General features: G+C 45.2%; 1 protein-coding gene across 1 annotated transcript in view; it reads left to right on the plus strand.

Moving 5' to 3' along the window:
• Positions 1-13,598, plus strand: part of Arhgap35 (Rho GTPase activating protein 35) — a 182,227-nt gene that overhangs the window by 98,569 nt on the left and 70,060 nt on the right. Inside the window, exon 3 of the mRNA XM_045133246.1 lies at positions 12,896-13,040. Within this exon, the coding sequence (XP_044989181.1) occupies positions 12,896-13,040 (145 nt within the window). The remainder of the gene's footprint in view (positions 1-12,895; positions 13,041-13,598) is intronic.

The raw sequence follows: 13,598 nt of genomic DNA on the forward strand, positions 1-13,598 counted from the left end.
TTCTTTGTGCTGATCTGCAAAACATGCAGCATTTTAATTTTTTAGTTTTTACTTGAGAGAGAAAGAGGGAGGGAGGGAGAGAGAGGGAAGGAGAGAAGGCACACTAGGGCCTCCATCTACTGCAGACAAACTCCAGATGCATGTGCCACCTTGTACATTTGGCTTATGTGGGTTGTGGGGGGTTGAACCTGGGTCCTTTGGCTTTGCAGGTGAGTACCTTAACTGCCAAGCCATCCCTCTAGCCCCAATGCAGTAGTTTAGATTCATGAGAAGCTGGATGATACTCTGAGCACACAAGGCAACGAAAGGTCTTCAAGTTCAGAAATGAAATTGAACCTTACCACTGAGAGTTAAAACCTGTCCTGTATTTGTGAAGCGGAGCAGTCAGTGTTCAGCACCATTACTTCATCCTTCAGTCAGTGATTGCCGCCATCAGTGAGAGCCTCAGATTTTCTTCTTAGGGACCACAAGTGGGGCACTGATGGAAAGGGAGGGATGAAAAATCAATAGCATTATAATCGTTAGGCCTCGAGCCCAAATGCAGCAGCAGGTGCAGTGTGCGCTCGCTGAGAACCATGGCTTACAGTTCACAGGGCAGAGAGCTATAAGCAGTGCTCTGTCCTCTTGAGGTTGGCTTTGAGACAGAAAAGTACTGCTTAACTTTTCCCTTCAGGGGAAATACTGTTTGTTTGTTAGTGTGTTTGTTTGTTTGTTTTGAGGTAGGGTCTTTAGCCCAGGCTGACCTGGAATTCACTATGTAGTCTCAGGGTAGCCAAGAACTCATGATGATCCTCCTACTCTGCCTCCCAAGTGCTGGGATTAAAGGCGTGCGCCAACATGCCTAGTGTCATCTCCCCCCCCCCCCAGAACAACATCTTGATGCATTGTTGCAATAGGAGTATGACACCCCATGCATGTATTATGCTATACAGATTGGGTGCAATATTACAAAGAATATTGGGAGGGGAAGTTGCTAGAAACTGATGTTAGTAGGTGTGCCTTATCAGGAAGTCCTGGGGTCAGGTTGTCTTGAGCAGACAAAAAGCATGGGAGGCCAGTGGGCAGTCCAGGTCCCTTTGTGGTGGAGGAGTGTGGCACTGTTTTATCCCGTGCTGTGACCCACGCTGTGACCCTGGAACATGGAGAGTGCTCTCTAGTTACCACTGGCCAGAGCTTCCTTAACAGTATTTTGTCCGAAAAGACAGGGAGTATTGTGTGGGTTCTGTCCCACGATCCTCCACGGGTCTTCCCACAGCTTTCTTTTCCACTTGGGGTCCTGTCTGCCTGTAGTAGTTTATTCTTCAAACCTTGGTGAGAATGACCAGTAAAAACAGCCCTTTTAGGAACCCAGAAAGCACCCTGTCCCTATTTTCCCCAAGCTCCCTGTTTAATGATAGTGAATCTAAACATTTTGAACATTTTGGCTTTTTTCTTCCTCACTCACAGTAAAATCTATTGCTGGAACAACTTATCTGAATGCTGACATTTCTAATTTGTGGGAGTGTTTGGCACACCTGAGAATTAGGAAGATGGCATAATAGCACATCAAATTATAAAAGACTTTTATTTTTCCTTCCTGACTTCTGATGATATTTTTAATATTGCAAATGATGCTTTTAAAACACATTCTCAGTCAGGCATGGGGGTGCATGCCTTTAATACCAGCACTTAGGAGGCAGAGGTAGGAGGATCACCACCAGTTCAAGGCCACCCTGAGACTTCATAGTTACTTCCAGGTCAGCCTGGGCCAGAGTGAGACCCTACTGCGAAAAAACAAAACAAAAAAGAAACACATTCTCAAACAAGCCACACTTTCCAGAGCTCACACTGTGTACAGCCTTAGCAGGAACAGCAGGTCTCTGGGCCTCAGCTAGATGTGTTCCTGCTAGGGACCAGGCTTCCTCGCCTAGGACACTGCCTCATAGGCTGCTGGGTTAGCAGGGAAGAAATACCAATTTTTGGCCTGTCTTGAATCACGTGGGCCATGCCTCTTAAGTCAGATAAGAATGATTCCTCTGGCCCAATTGCCATCACGTACCAGCATTCAGCATAGGATTCTCCTTCAGAAGAGTGAGCAGAAAGAGACATTGCCTTTTCCTGTCTGAGAGAATGGTGCTTTGGAATGAATGTGCCTGCTTTGTCACCCAGTGCAGAGAGAGAAAGCTTTGCTGCTGATCAAGCCTCCTCCTGTTAAGATTGCTCCTCAGACGACACTTGTTTTACTGGAAGAACAAGGTGCCATCAGGGCAGAAAGAGTGTAATTCACCCTCCATGGGATTTGACCTTTTTTTTTTTTTTCTTTTCTTTTTCTGAGGTAGTGTCTTTCTCTAGCCCAGGCTGATCTTCTATTCAGTATGTAGTCTCAGGGTGCCCTTGACTCACAGTGATCCTCCTATCTCTCCCTCCTAAGTGCTGGGACTAAAGGTGTGTGCCATCACCACACCTGGCTAGCCTTGATTTTTATTTAAATGATAAAAGCAGTGCAGTACAACATTTATTTGAAATGAGAAGGGAAGCCAGGCAGTTCAGTTTCAGTTGGTCATGGAAAGTAACTTAGGTTAAAGTCTGTTGAGAGAAATGGCCCCACTCTGTCCCAGGCCACAGCACTCAGATGGGGCAGCCAGACCTACCCAGCTGCTGAGAATGGATCATCTGTCTGCTCCAGGAAGGTGGCCTGTGAACAGAACCTGTGTTGGGTAGCTGAGGTGGAATGGGGGATGTGATTAGCAGCTGAGGCTCTGGAAATGGAGGCACTCTGTTGGGCCACTTTTGTAAGATGAAATCATGCTCTTCAGAGGGTTGTGAGGGCTGAGCAAGATGCTGCTTGGCTGGTGCCATCATGGAACTAGACCTGGAGGGAGTAGACTGAAGAGAAGGTCTGCAGGAGGGATGGTGCACCACATTGCTCCTAGGGAGGAGATAACTGCTCCTCTGACCATGCCACCTCTCTCGGTGTGAGGGTTAACCCTCAGTGACTTAGCTGCTTTCTCTGTGTTCACCCTGGCAACCGCCTTCATGAAGAGAAGCTATGCCCTGAGTACCAGTGTGATGGGGAGAAACAAAAACTACCCAGCACCCTTGGCTAATTTGCTAGATTAGTGCTATACTGTAAAACTGGAGTCAGAGAGAGGGACGCTCTTTCATCTCTCCTAATGAAAGTGCAGACTGTAAAGCTGACGTTCCTTCTAGGTCCTTTTCCCAGAGGAACCATTCAGCAACCCGCCCTCAGTGGGAGCCTTCCGCACTCCGCTGAATGAAATTGCAACTCTGTGATCGCACTTGGGCAGCCTTGAATGGAGCTTTGTCTAACTCGCTGGTGCTGCACATGGCCTCTGTCTCCCAGGGCTGTGCGTTTGCAAAGCCGAGATCGGGACCAGTGGCTCTTATTTTAAAGCCAAAAAGCACACTGCAGAGCCTTACTCCTCAATTGTGCCTCTGGGGCCCATGCAGATTGCTGAATTTGGTGTATCTGACCACCATTTAAAGACATTATTGACCATTCTATAATGCTTCTATGAGATATGTTCTTATTTTTGTGTTTTTAAAACAGGACAAAACAGAATGGTAAAGAAAATGTTTCACTCACTTGTAGCTGCCACATGACAAGACAACCTATTGAAAAGCGAACCAATTCAATCACTCATTGTTTGGTCTATAAGGCACCAAGTAGCCAGTTTGACAGTTTGTGTTCCCCCCTGTGAATTGGCTTATTTCATTAGATTCAGTGAATTGGCTGGTTGTTGTGGCTTTGTGTGGACACTGCTCTTATTTTGTGAGGCCTAGAACGGAGTTAAAGTTTCAACTGTGAATAAAAACCAGCTGGGGAGTTGGACTACCCACCCCCTGGGGATGGATGTAAGTTTTCCTTTCTTTTATTGATTTTTTGAGATAGGGTTTCATTCTAACCCAGGCTGACCCAGAACTCACTCTGTAGCCCAGGCTGGCCTCAAACTCACTGCATTCCTCTTGTTAGCCTCATGAGTGCTGGGAATGTAGGAATGAGCCATCATGCCTGGCTGGATATAAGTTTTGATAGACACACTGAATGCAATAACATAGAAGCTCCTTGTCATATACTGAGGAAGGGTTCAGTGTGTGCTTCTAAGGCTAGTCTTACTGAGGGTGTTCTGTGATTAGACAAGCACCTTGATCTTAAAAATGCAGGGATTTGGGCTGGAGAGATGACTTAGTGGTTAAGACATTTGCTGCAAAGTTAAAGTATCCCAGTTTGACTCTCCAGGCCCCATGTAAGCCAGATGCACAAGAGGGCACATGCATCTGGAGTTTGTTTGCAGTGGCTGGAGGCCCTAGTATGCCCATTTTTTCTCTCTCCTCCCCTCTTTCTCTGTCAAACAAATAAATAAAATATATATATTTTTAAATGCAGGGATTTTGCCAGTTGTACCTTAATCTCTGAGTTTGAGGCCAGCCTGGAACTACAGAGTGAGACCTGGGTTAGCCTGGGTTAGAATGAGATCTTACCTCCAAAAACAAAAACAAAAATGCAGGGATTTTGCTGAGTACAATGACGCATGCCTACAACCCCAACACTCATATTGAAGAAGGAGGGTCCATGCTGGAGAAATGGCTCTGCAGTTGTTAGGCCTACAAAGCCTAACAACCAGTATGCATGTTAAGCCAGATGCACGTGGCTAGCACATTGTCTGCAGTTCATTTGCACTGGCTAGAGACCCTGGTATGCCCATTCTGTGTGTGGGTCTTTCTCTCTCTCTGCTTCCAAATAAAATTATCTCTTTAAAAAAAAAAAAAAAAAAAGAGGGTCAGGGCTAGAGAGATGGCTTAGCAGTTAAGGTGCTTGCCTGCAAAACCTGAGGACCCATGTTCGACTCTGCAGGTCCCACATAAGCCAGATACATAAGGTGACACAAGCGCTCAAGGTCACATATGCTCACAAGGTGGCACACACATTTGGAGTTTGATTGCAGGGGCTGAGGCCCTAGTGTGCCAGCTCCCTCTCTGTGTCTCTTGCGCTTTCACTATTATTTAAAAAAAAAAAAGTTGTGCGTGGTGACTCTCACCTTTAATCCCAGCGTTTGGGAGGCAGAGGTAGGTGGATCGCCGAGAGTTCAAGGCCACCCTGAGACTACACAAGAAATTCCAGGTCAGCTTGGACTAGAGTGAGACCCTACCTTGAAAAAAAAATGAAACGAGCTCCAGGCACATGCGCCACCATGTGCATCTGGCTTATGTGGGACCTGGAGAATCAAATGTGGATCCTTAGGCTTCGCAGGCAAGCACCTTAACTGCTAAGCTATCTTCCCAGACCCCCCCTTTTTTCAAATGTTTTATTTACTTATTTGAGAGAGAGAGGAAGGAAGGAAGGGAAGAAGGGAGGGAGGGAGGGAGGGAGGGAGAGAGAGAGAGAATGGGTGTGTCAGGGCCTCCAGCTGTTGGAAACAAACTCCAGACACACATGTACCACCTTATGCATCTGGTTTATGTGGGTCCTGGGGAGTTGAACCTGGGTCCTTTGGCTTTGCAGGCAAGTACATTAAGTGCTAAGCCATCTCTCCAGCCCTCATTTATTCTTTTAAGATGGAAACATTCAATTTGTGCCTAGACTTAGCAAGTACTTATCTCGTGTGTGACATTGTGCTAGGTGCAAGTTTATCTGCCTAACTCTGTGGTGACTGTGGTCTTTTTTTTTTTTTTTTTTTGTCTGTCCCAGGACTTCTTTCCACTGCAAATGAACATCAGATATTTGTACCATTTCCTACATCCAACTTACATGGCCAACAGGCATCTCAAGTAAAGTGCCTTTAATTTAAAAGCATTTTAATTTTTATTTATTTGAGAGAGAAAGAGGCAGAGAGAGGGAAAGAGAAGAAGAAGAAGAGAGAGAATGGGCATGCCAAGGCATCCAGCCATTGCAAACAAATTCTAGATGCATGCGCCACATGAGTCCTTTGGCTTTACAGGCACCTTAACTGCCAAGCCATCTTAACTGCCAGCCCTAAAAGCTTTCTTTTTAAAATTTTTTTTAAAAAAAATAATTTATTTTTATTTTAGAGAAAGAGAGAGAGATGGAGAATTGGTGCACTAGGGCCTCAGCCACTGCATTCAAACTCCAGACACTTGGGCCACCTAGTGGGCATGTGCAACCTTGTGCTTGCCTCACCTTTGCGTATCTGACTTATGTGGGATCTGGAGAATAGAACATGGGTCCTTAGGCTTGGCAGGCAAGCGCCTTAACTGCTAAGCCATCTCTCCAGCCCAAAGCTCTTTAAAACAATTATTTATTTACTCACAGAGAGAGAAAGAGAAAGAAGAGCATGCGTACACCAGGGCCTCCAGCCACTGCAGATGAATTCCAGATACATGCACCACTCTCTGCATCTGGCTTAACGTGAGTCCTGGGGAGTTGAAGTTAGATCATTAGGCTTTGTAGGCAAGTGCTTTAACTGCTGAGCCATCTCAATAGCCCTAAGCTCCTTACGTTGAACTATATTAAATTTTCAGAAACAGGACTAGAATTCACTATGTGATCTCAAGCTGGCCTCCAACTCAGGGCAGTCTGCCTCCTGAGTGCTGGGATTAAAGGCGTGCACAACACACCTGTTGCAAGTTTTTTTTTAAGGATTTTATTTATTTATGTATTTGAGAGAGGGAGAGAGAAAAAGGCAGAGGCAATTTGTTTGAGGCAGGGTATTACCCTAACCCAGGCTGACCTAGAACTCACTGTGTAGCCTACCACTCAGGGCTAGCCTCTTACCTCAGTCTTCTGATGCTGAGATTAAAGATGTGAGCAACTACACTTGGTTGATTTTAGCTCTCAGTATTTATTTATTTGCTTACTTACTTTTCATTTGCACTGATGGGAGAAAGTGGGCTTCCCTACCACTGCAAATGAACTCCAGATGCATACCTCTGCCTCCCAAGTGCTGGGATTAGAGGCATGTACCACCACACCCGGCCAGGTGCTTATTTTTCAGGACAGGATCTTGCTATTTTCTCTGGCTAGCCTCTGCCTCCTGAGAGCGGGACTACAGGTGTGAGCTACCACACCTAGCTTTAGGTGTGCTTTTAAGGAAACCAGGAGGTACATGACTACAAGTTGTTATTCATTCCACAAACATTATCAAAAAAGGAAAGTGCAGGTAACAAGGAGGTAATTCCAAATGGTCCCGCCTGGCATTTTCATGGCAGAGGAATCCATGTGGACTTTGGCACTGTTGGCCACAGCTCTGCAGAGCTTCTGTCCTCAGCTGTGAAGGAGCTGATAAACCCTTGACTTTAAGGGTGCACGGGTTGCAGAGCTGTATGCAGCACCAGCACCTAACTCGTGCTCCTCAGAAGTCACTGTTGTGGGGCTGGAAAAATGGCTTAGTGTTTAAGGCACTTGCCTGCTAAGCTAAAGGACCCAGGCTCAATTCCCCAGGACCCACATAAGCCACATGCACAAGGGGGGACATGCATCTGGAGTTCATTTGCAGCAGCTGAAGGCCCTGGCAGGCCCATTCTCTCTCTCTCTCTCTTCTCCCCCTCCCCCCGCCATTTTTCTCAAATAAATAAAGAAAAGAAAATATTTAAAACACACACACACACACACACACAAAGTCACTGTTGTGGTTTTGACCCTGTTAGACTCTTCATTTAAGGTGCAGATATATAGATTTTTCTAGGATTTGGCTTCTTTTGGCAGTTTCCAATTCAGCCTGCTGCATGAGTACCCCAAAAGAAGATGGCTGTTGGGTGTTGTCACTTTCTCCTTTCTAAGTACCTGTGCTGAGGGTGCTTTCAGTGACTCCATAGCAAGGGACACACTTCAGATATGGCATGAGACATATCTGACAAACCACTTGAGAGAAAGGCATTTCCAAGTGAAATCTGCCCAGTAACCCTTCAAATGCCTAAAATGTTGGCAGCTCAGCCCAACTCTTGCCATGATGTATCACCAACTCTGACTTCCTTACTAGGAAACTTTTTAGATTAGTTGTGCAAGAATCCCTTGCCTCATCTTGTGACACCCTGGAGAGCTTTCAGTTATCTAAATGATGGATTTTGACATTCTGTAAACAGGAGTTTAAAGCTTTAAACATTTAGTCCATTCAGCAAAGGGAATTGATGCTATCTCAAAAGCTTGGTCTCCATTTCCACATTCATAAATTGAAGGGTTGAACTAGATCTTGAACTCTTTTTTGAGGTGAAATAAGAATAGGTGTCTAATCTAGTTTCCAATCTCTCCATTGTCTTTCCAGCATGACCCCCTGGTGCCATCAAAATAAGTCTGCTCCATATTCAGTAGGTGGTCCTGTAGCTATTTGAACATAGTTACTCTAAGGTTCTGTGCCTCCCTTTCTAGCATAAAGTTCCCTGATGGAAGGAAGCCAGGTGTGGTGATGTGTGCCTGTTATCCCAGCACTTGAAAGGTGAAGGCAGGAGGATCAGGAGTTGAAGGCCAGCCCTGGGTTATGTGAGACTCTTGTCTCAAACAAAACAAAACAAAGCAAAACAGACAAACACAACCTGAGGGATCTGCATTACCTTAGTCCTCATGTAGGGCTGGGAAGATGGCTCAGCCAGCGAGAGCGCAGACTGCACGAGCACGAGGACTTCAGTTTGAGTCCAGCAGCCACATAAGAAACGGGAGCTGCACCAGGCGTGGCGACACACGCCTTTATTTATTTATTTATTTTTGTTCATTTTTATTTATTTACTTATTTGAGAGTGACAGAGAGAGAGAGGTAGAGAGAGAATGGGCGCACCAGCCACTGCAAGTGAACTCCAGATGCACGCGTTCCCTTGTGCACCTGGCTAACGTGGGTCCTGGGGAACCAAGCCTCAAACCAGGGTCCTTAGGCTTCACAGGCAAGCGCTCAACTGCTAAGCTATCTCTCCACACGCCTTTAATCCCAGCACTCGGGAGGCAGAGGAAGGAGGATTGTAGTGAGTTCAAGGCCACCCTGAGACTACATATGAATTCCAGGTCGGCCTGGCCTAGAATGAGATCATACCTCCAGGGGGCTGGAGGGGGGACTGGAGCGGATGAGGGTGTAGGGGATGGAGAGATGGCTTAGACATAAAGGTGCTTGCCTGAGAAGCCTAAGGAGGACCTAGGTTCTATTCCCCAGTACCCACGTAAGCCTGATGCACAAGGTGGCACATGAGTCTGGAGTTTGTTTGCAATTGCTGGAGGCCCTGGTGCACCCATTCTGTCTCTCTCTGCCTCTTCCTCTTCCTCTCTGTCTCTCAAATTAAAAAACAAAACAAAACAAAACAAAAAAAAAACAAAAAAAACAACTGGAACCAGGCATGGTAGCACATGCCTTTAGTTCCAGCTCTCAGAGGCAGAGGTAGGAAGGTGCTGTGATTTCAGAGCCACCCTAAGACTTCATAGTGAATTCCTGATCAGCCTGGGCTGAGGCCATCCCTCAGAAAACAAACAAAACAAAAACTGGTCATCTCTGTGCCTTTATTATGGTCATTATCCCATCATCCACATACTCACATTCTGCCTATCTCAAGAACTTCCCCAGCTCATGAGCGCAAGTCCAATAGCCATCAAGACCTGGTTGGGATTTTCCTAGGCTTCAGCTTCATCTGTAGTTGTGAATTTGAGGAAGGCAATGAAGAGGTCAGGACCCGGGGATGCAGTTCAGTGGTAGACTCTACCAGTGAGGAACTGGGGGCCCAGCAGTAGAGCACTTACCTAGCATGTGGGATGGCCTAAGCTTCAAAAGAACTTGAAGTCTGGTGCATACAAAATATTTGGGTAGCAGAAGCAAACCATTTAGTGACCAGTGGCCTGGGAATACATGCCTTGTCCTTCTGAGGACTTTCAGTTTGGCCACTTGCTAGGATTGAGGCTGGAGATCTCCCGGAGACTTGGATTTGGTCAAACATTGTCCTTGCCTATCTTTCAGTTCCACTCTTGTCCTTAGCAACAATTTATTTGGAAACCTCAGTTGTATTAAAGAATAATACTGTTGTGTTAGTTTTGACAGGGAAATGTGGCAGGACTGATGAAAGAATGTTGTTTAAATACAGATATTTTTGGTTGTTCACATTGCAGAGCTAACCTTGTCAGTGGTGGGGAAGTTAACAGGGAGAGCTGTTCTTGACTCACTGCTGTCTGGTTGCAGCCATGTGGAAAAAAGAAGGGCTTCACCCCTCGCTCACATTCATTCAATGACTGCTGTGTACACTTTGCTGAGCCACTTCCATATATCACATCTTTTAACCATATGACCACCTGGTGGCCCACTGTGCAGTCATGAAATTGGAGATGGTAGGTTACTTAATCCAAGTCACAGAGTTTGTCAGTCTGGTTTCTGACCCACATCTCTGCTGGATTGCAAAGCTTAAATTCCATATTGAACTTTGCACAAGTTGGTGCTGGGCAACCTAGTTTGGTTCAGTTATTTCCTGTGAAGATAGGTCAGAAATCACTAATTTGCTTTTCCTCCAAATTAGAGCCTCCTTACCTCAAGGACAGTGGGATGGCTTGATGAGGAGTGGCCATACCCTAGTGGGCAGAGCCAGGCATGTCTTAAGGGTTCATGGGTGTTCTAGGACCTCCTCCCCCAGAACCACTTAGCAGTCTGTGTGAAGGTGGGGTTTTATTTGCCTTTGGCTTGTCTTCTAAGATCTTACCAACTAGCAGTCAGGAAAGGTCTTGCTCGTCCTTTACTGTACATTTTTTCCTTTGCCCCCCCCCCCACATTTAGTTGCACAGGAAGTTCTCAAAGAATCTTAGACTAAACAGGAAGTGACTTGTTCCCATATAAAGGTTACTGAAAGGAATGAGGATGGGCAGAAGAAAAGGGAAAGGTTGACCCATGACCCGGCCATTCCTTGTCTCCTTCCCTGGATTTTCTGGAAAGAAAAGATCTGTGCCTGGCTTGATAGCCTGTGCAGTTAGTTACTAAGTAAATCTGTCCTGCTGCACTAGGCTGAGTGACTTGGAGATTAAAAGAGATTGCTGGGGACACCCCTAATTTACCTGGACATTATTTGGTTGCCCTTTTTAAGAGATACTTTACCTAAAGGTCAAAAGTTTAAATCTGGGCCAGCTGGGCATGGTGGCATAAGCCATTAATCCTTGCTGAAGTAGTAGAAGGATTACTGTGAATGAGTTTGAGGCCAGCCTGGAGCTACAGAGAGAGTTCCAGGTCAGCCTGGGCTAGAATGAGAACCTAGCTCAAAAAAAAAAGGTTTCTTTGGTTTTAGGGAGTTTCCATTGGTATAAAATACTTTCTTTTCCTCCATGTGGGTTTCAAAGTAAAAGTGCTTTTAAGAAAGAAATGAGGGGCCTGGAGAAATGAATTAGCTGTTAAGATGCTTGCTTGCGAAGCCCAAGGACCTAGATTGATTCCTGGTGTCCACATAAAGCCAGATGCACAAAGTGGCACATGTGTCTGGAGTTTGCAGCTGCTGGAGGCCCTGGTGTGCTCATTCTCTGTCTTTCTGCTTGCAAATAAAATAAAAATGTTTAAAAGAAAAACAAAGAATGAAGGAGGAAAAAGAACAAGGAGAAAGAAAAAAGGCAGTCTGGAGAGATGGCTTAGTGATTAAGGCAGTCGCCTGCAAAGCCTAATTGATTCCCCAAGACCCACATAAGCCAGGTGCCCAAGACGGCACATGTGTCTGGAGTTCGTTTGCAATGGCTAGAGGCCCTGGTGTGTCCTTTCTCTCACTCACTCTGTCTCTCTCCCTACTCTCTAATAAATAATAATGAAAATATATAAAAAAGAAAGAGCCAAGCATGGTGGAGCATGCTTTTATTTTTTTATTTTATTTTATTTTATTTTGGTTTTTCGAGGTAGGGTGTCTCTCTCTAGCCCAGGATGACCTGGAATTCATTATGGAGTCTCAGGGTGGCCTTGAACTCACCACGATCCTCCTACCTCTGCCTCCCAAGTGCTGGGATTAAAGGCGTGCACCACCATGCCTGGCAAAGGTGATTGTATACAAGGCTTGTGGGCCCAGGTTTGATTCCCCCAGAACCCATGTAAAGCTAGGTACACAAAGTGGTACACATATCGGGAACTTGTTTGTAGTCGCAAGAGGCCCTGGCACTCCTTCCAGCCTGAGAATATCTTAACTATTGATGGTATTAATCAGCACAGCCTTTGGACACTTGGGTTTAAGTCCCTGAACTGTTCTTTACTAGGTGTGTCATTTGGTTCTGTGAAACTTCTTTTCCTTGGAAAAATGAAATGTAAAGCTTAAAAGGAAATATATGTGGGACTTGCTTTGTACATAGTTCTCAGATAGTTATTGTTACTGCCCTTAAACTCCTGCTTATGAAGAAAGAATAGACAGAGCTCCAGGACTCTCCTGACCCTTCTGCTCTAACTGCAGAGTGCTGGGAGTGTAAGCGTGGGCCTGGTTCCTACTTGTCTGTTTGGTAGTTGACTTTATCAGGAGTTAACCCCAAGCTAATATGTCAAAGGGAATTCTTACTTGGTGCTGTCAGTTCTAGTAGAACTCATGCCATGAGTCTTTTCTGGAAAGAGGAAATTACTAGTTTTCCATGCATGTTTGATCTTTCAAAGATGTTATCTATCTATGAGTAGACACCATCCATTATCCATGTGTAGTGTTTGGAAAACTTCCTGTTTATGCCTGTGCATCCCTGATGAAGGATGTCAGGAGTTGTCATGCTGTTATAAAAATTAAGTAAACTTGGCCGGCTTCTTATAAACATCTTTGTTCTAATAATGCCCTCTCTCATTCAAGGTATGACTATGTGGCAACTTTCCAGTATCTCATTTAGAGGCCAGAAAGTGCAAAGTTAGTGAGATGAACAAGTTTGTCTTGCTTGAATTCTTTTTAGCACTTTCCACCTCAAGATGAGTTCCTTTCTGTAACCCTTATGTATACCTGTTGATACTAACTTTGTTTTGTGCTTCCTTTTGTCTTTCCTGGACAGAAACCAAAGCCCAAACCCCGGCCATCCATCACCAAGGCAACCTGGGAGAGTAATTATTTTGGGGTTCCCTTAACAACTGTTGTGACTCCAGAGAAACCGATTCCCATTTTTATTGAAAGATGCATTGAGTACATTGAAGCCACAGGTAAGAACGTAACCCCCAGCAGAGCTAACCTGGTACCTGCAGGAAGTTTGGGTAGAGCTCGTGCTTTCTGAGTTCTAGAAGCTGTGGTTGTGTGGTATGAGGTTGTCAAGAGAACTGAGTGATTTGACAACTTGGACTTCTGGGTCCCCACTTCCAGCAGTCAGGAAAGGAGGCTGTGGTGTGGCCCTGATAAGCGTGTTGGTGTGTGGGGACAGTCCTGTCTCAGAATTGCAGTCAGTGTCAGTGCACAGCACTGTTTGGTTCCGTTGAGTCTGTAAGTTGCTTGAGGACAACATTTTGATGTAGCACATAACATGTTTAATAATATAAATGAGTAGCTGTGAGTATGACTGCTCCTGGATTTTGCTCAGGTGCCTGAGAGTCATGTAGTGATATGATCTTAATTCTGAGGTAAGAAAATAATTAGTCTGCTTGGATATCTTGTAGTCATGCAACTTAATTTCTGCCACACTGAACAATTTGGGCTTACCACAAGGGAAACCGCCTTAAAATTTTCTGTAAAGTTTTTGAGATGATAAAATTTTTATTGTGTGTAAA

This window comes from Jaculus jaculus, chromosome 14, assembly GCF_020740685.1.
Source record: "Jaculus jaculus isolate mJacJac1 chromosome 14, mJacJac1.mat.Y.cur, whole genome shotgun sequence".
NCBI classification, from domain to species: domain Eukaryota; kingdom Metazoa; phylum Chordata; class Mammalia; order Rodentia; family Dipodidae; genus Jaculus; species Jaculus jaculus.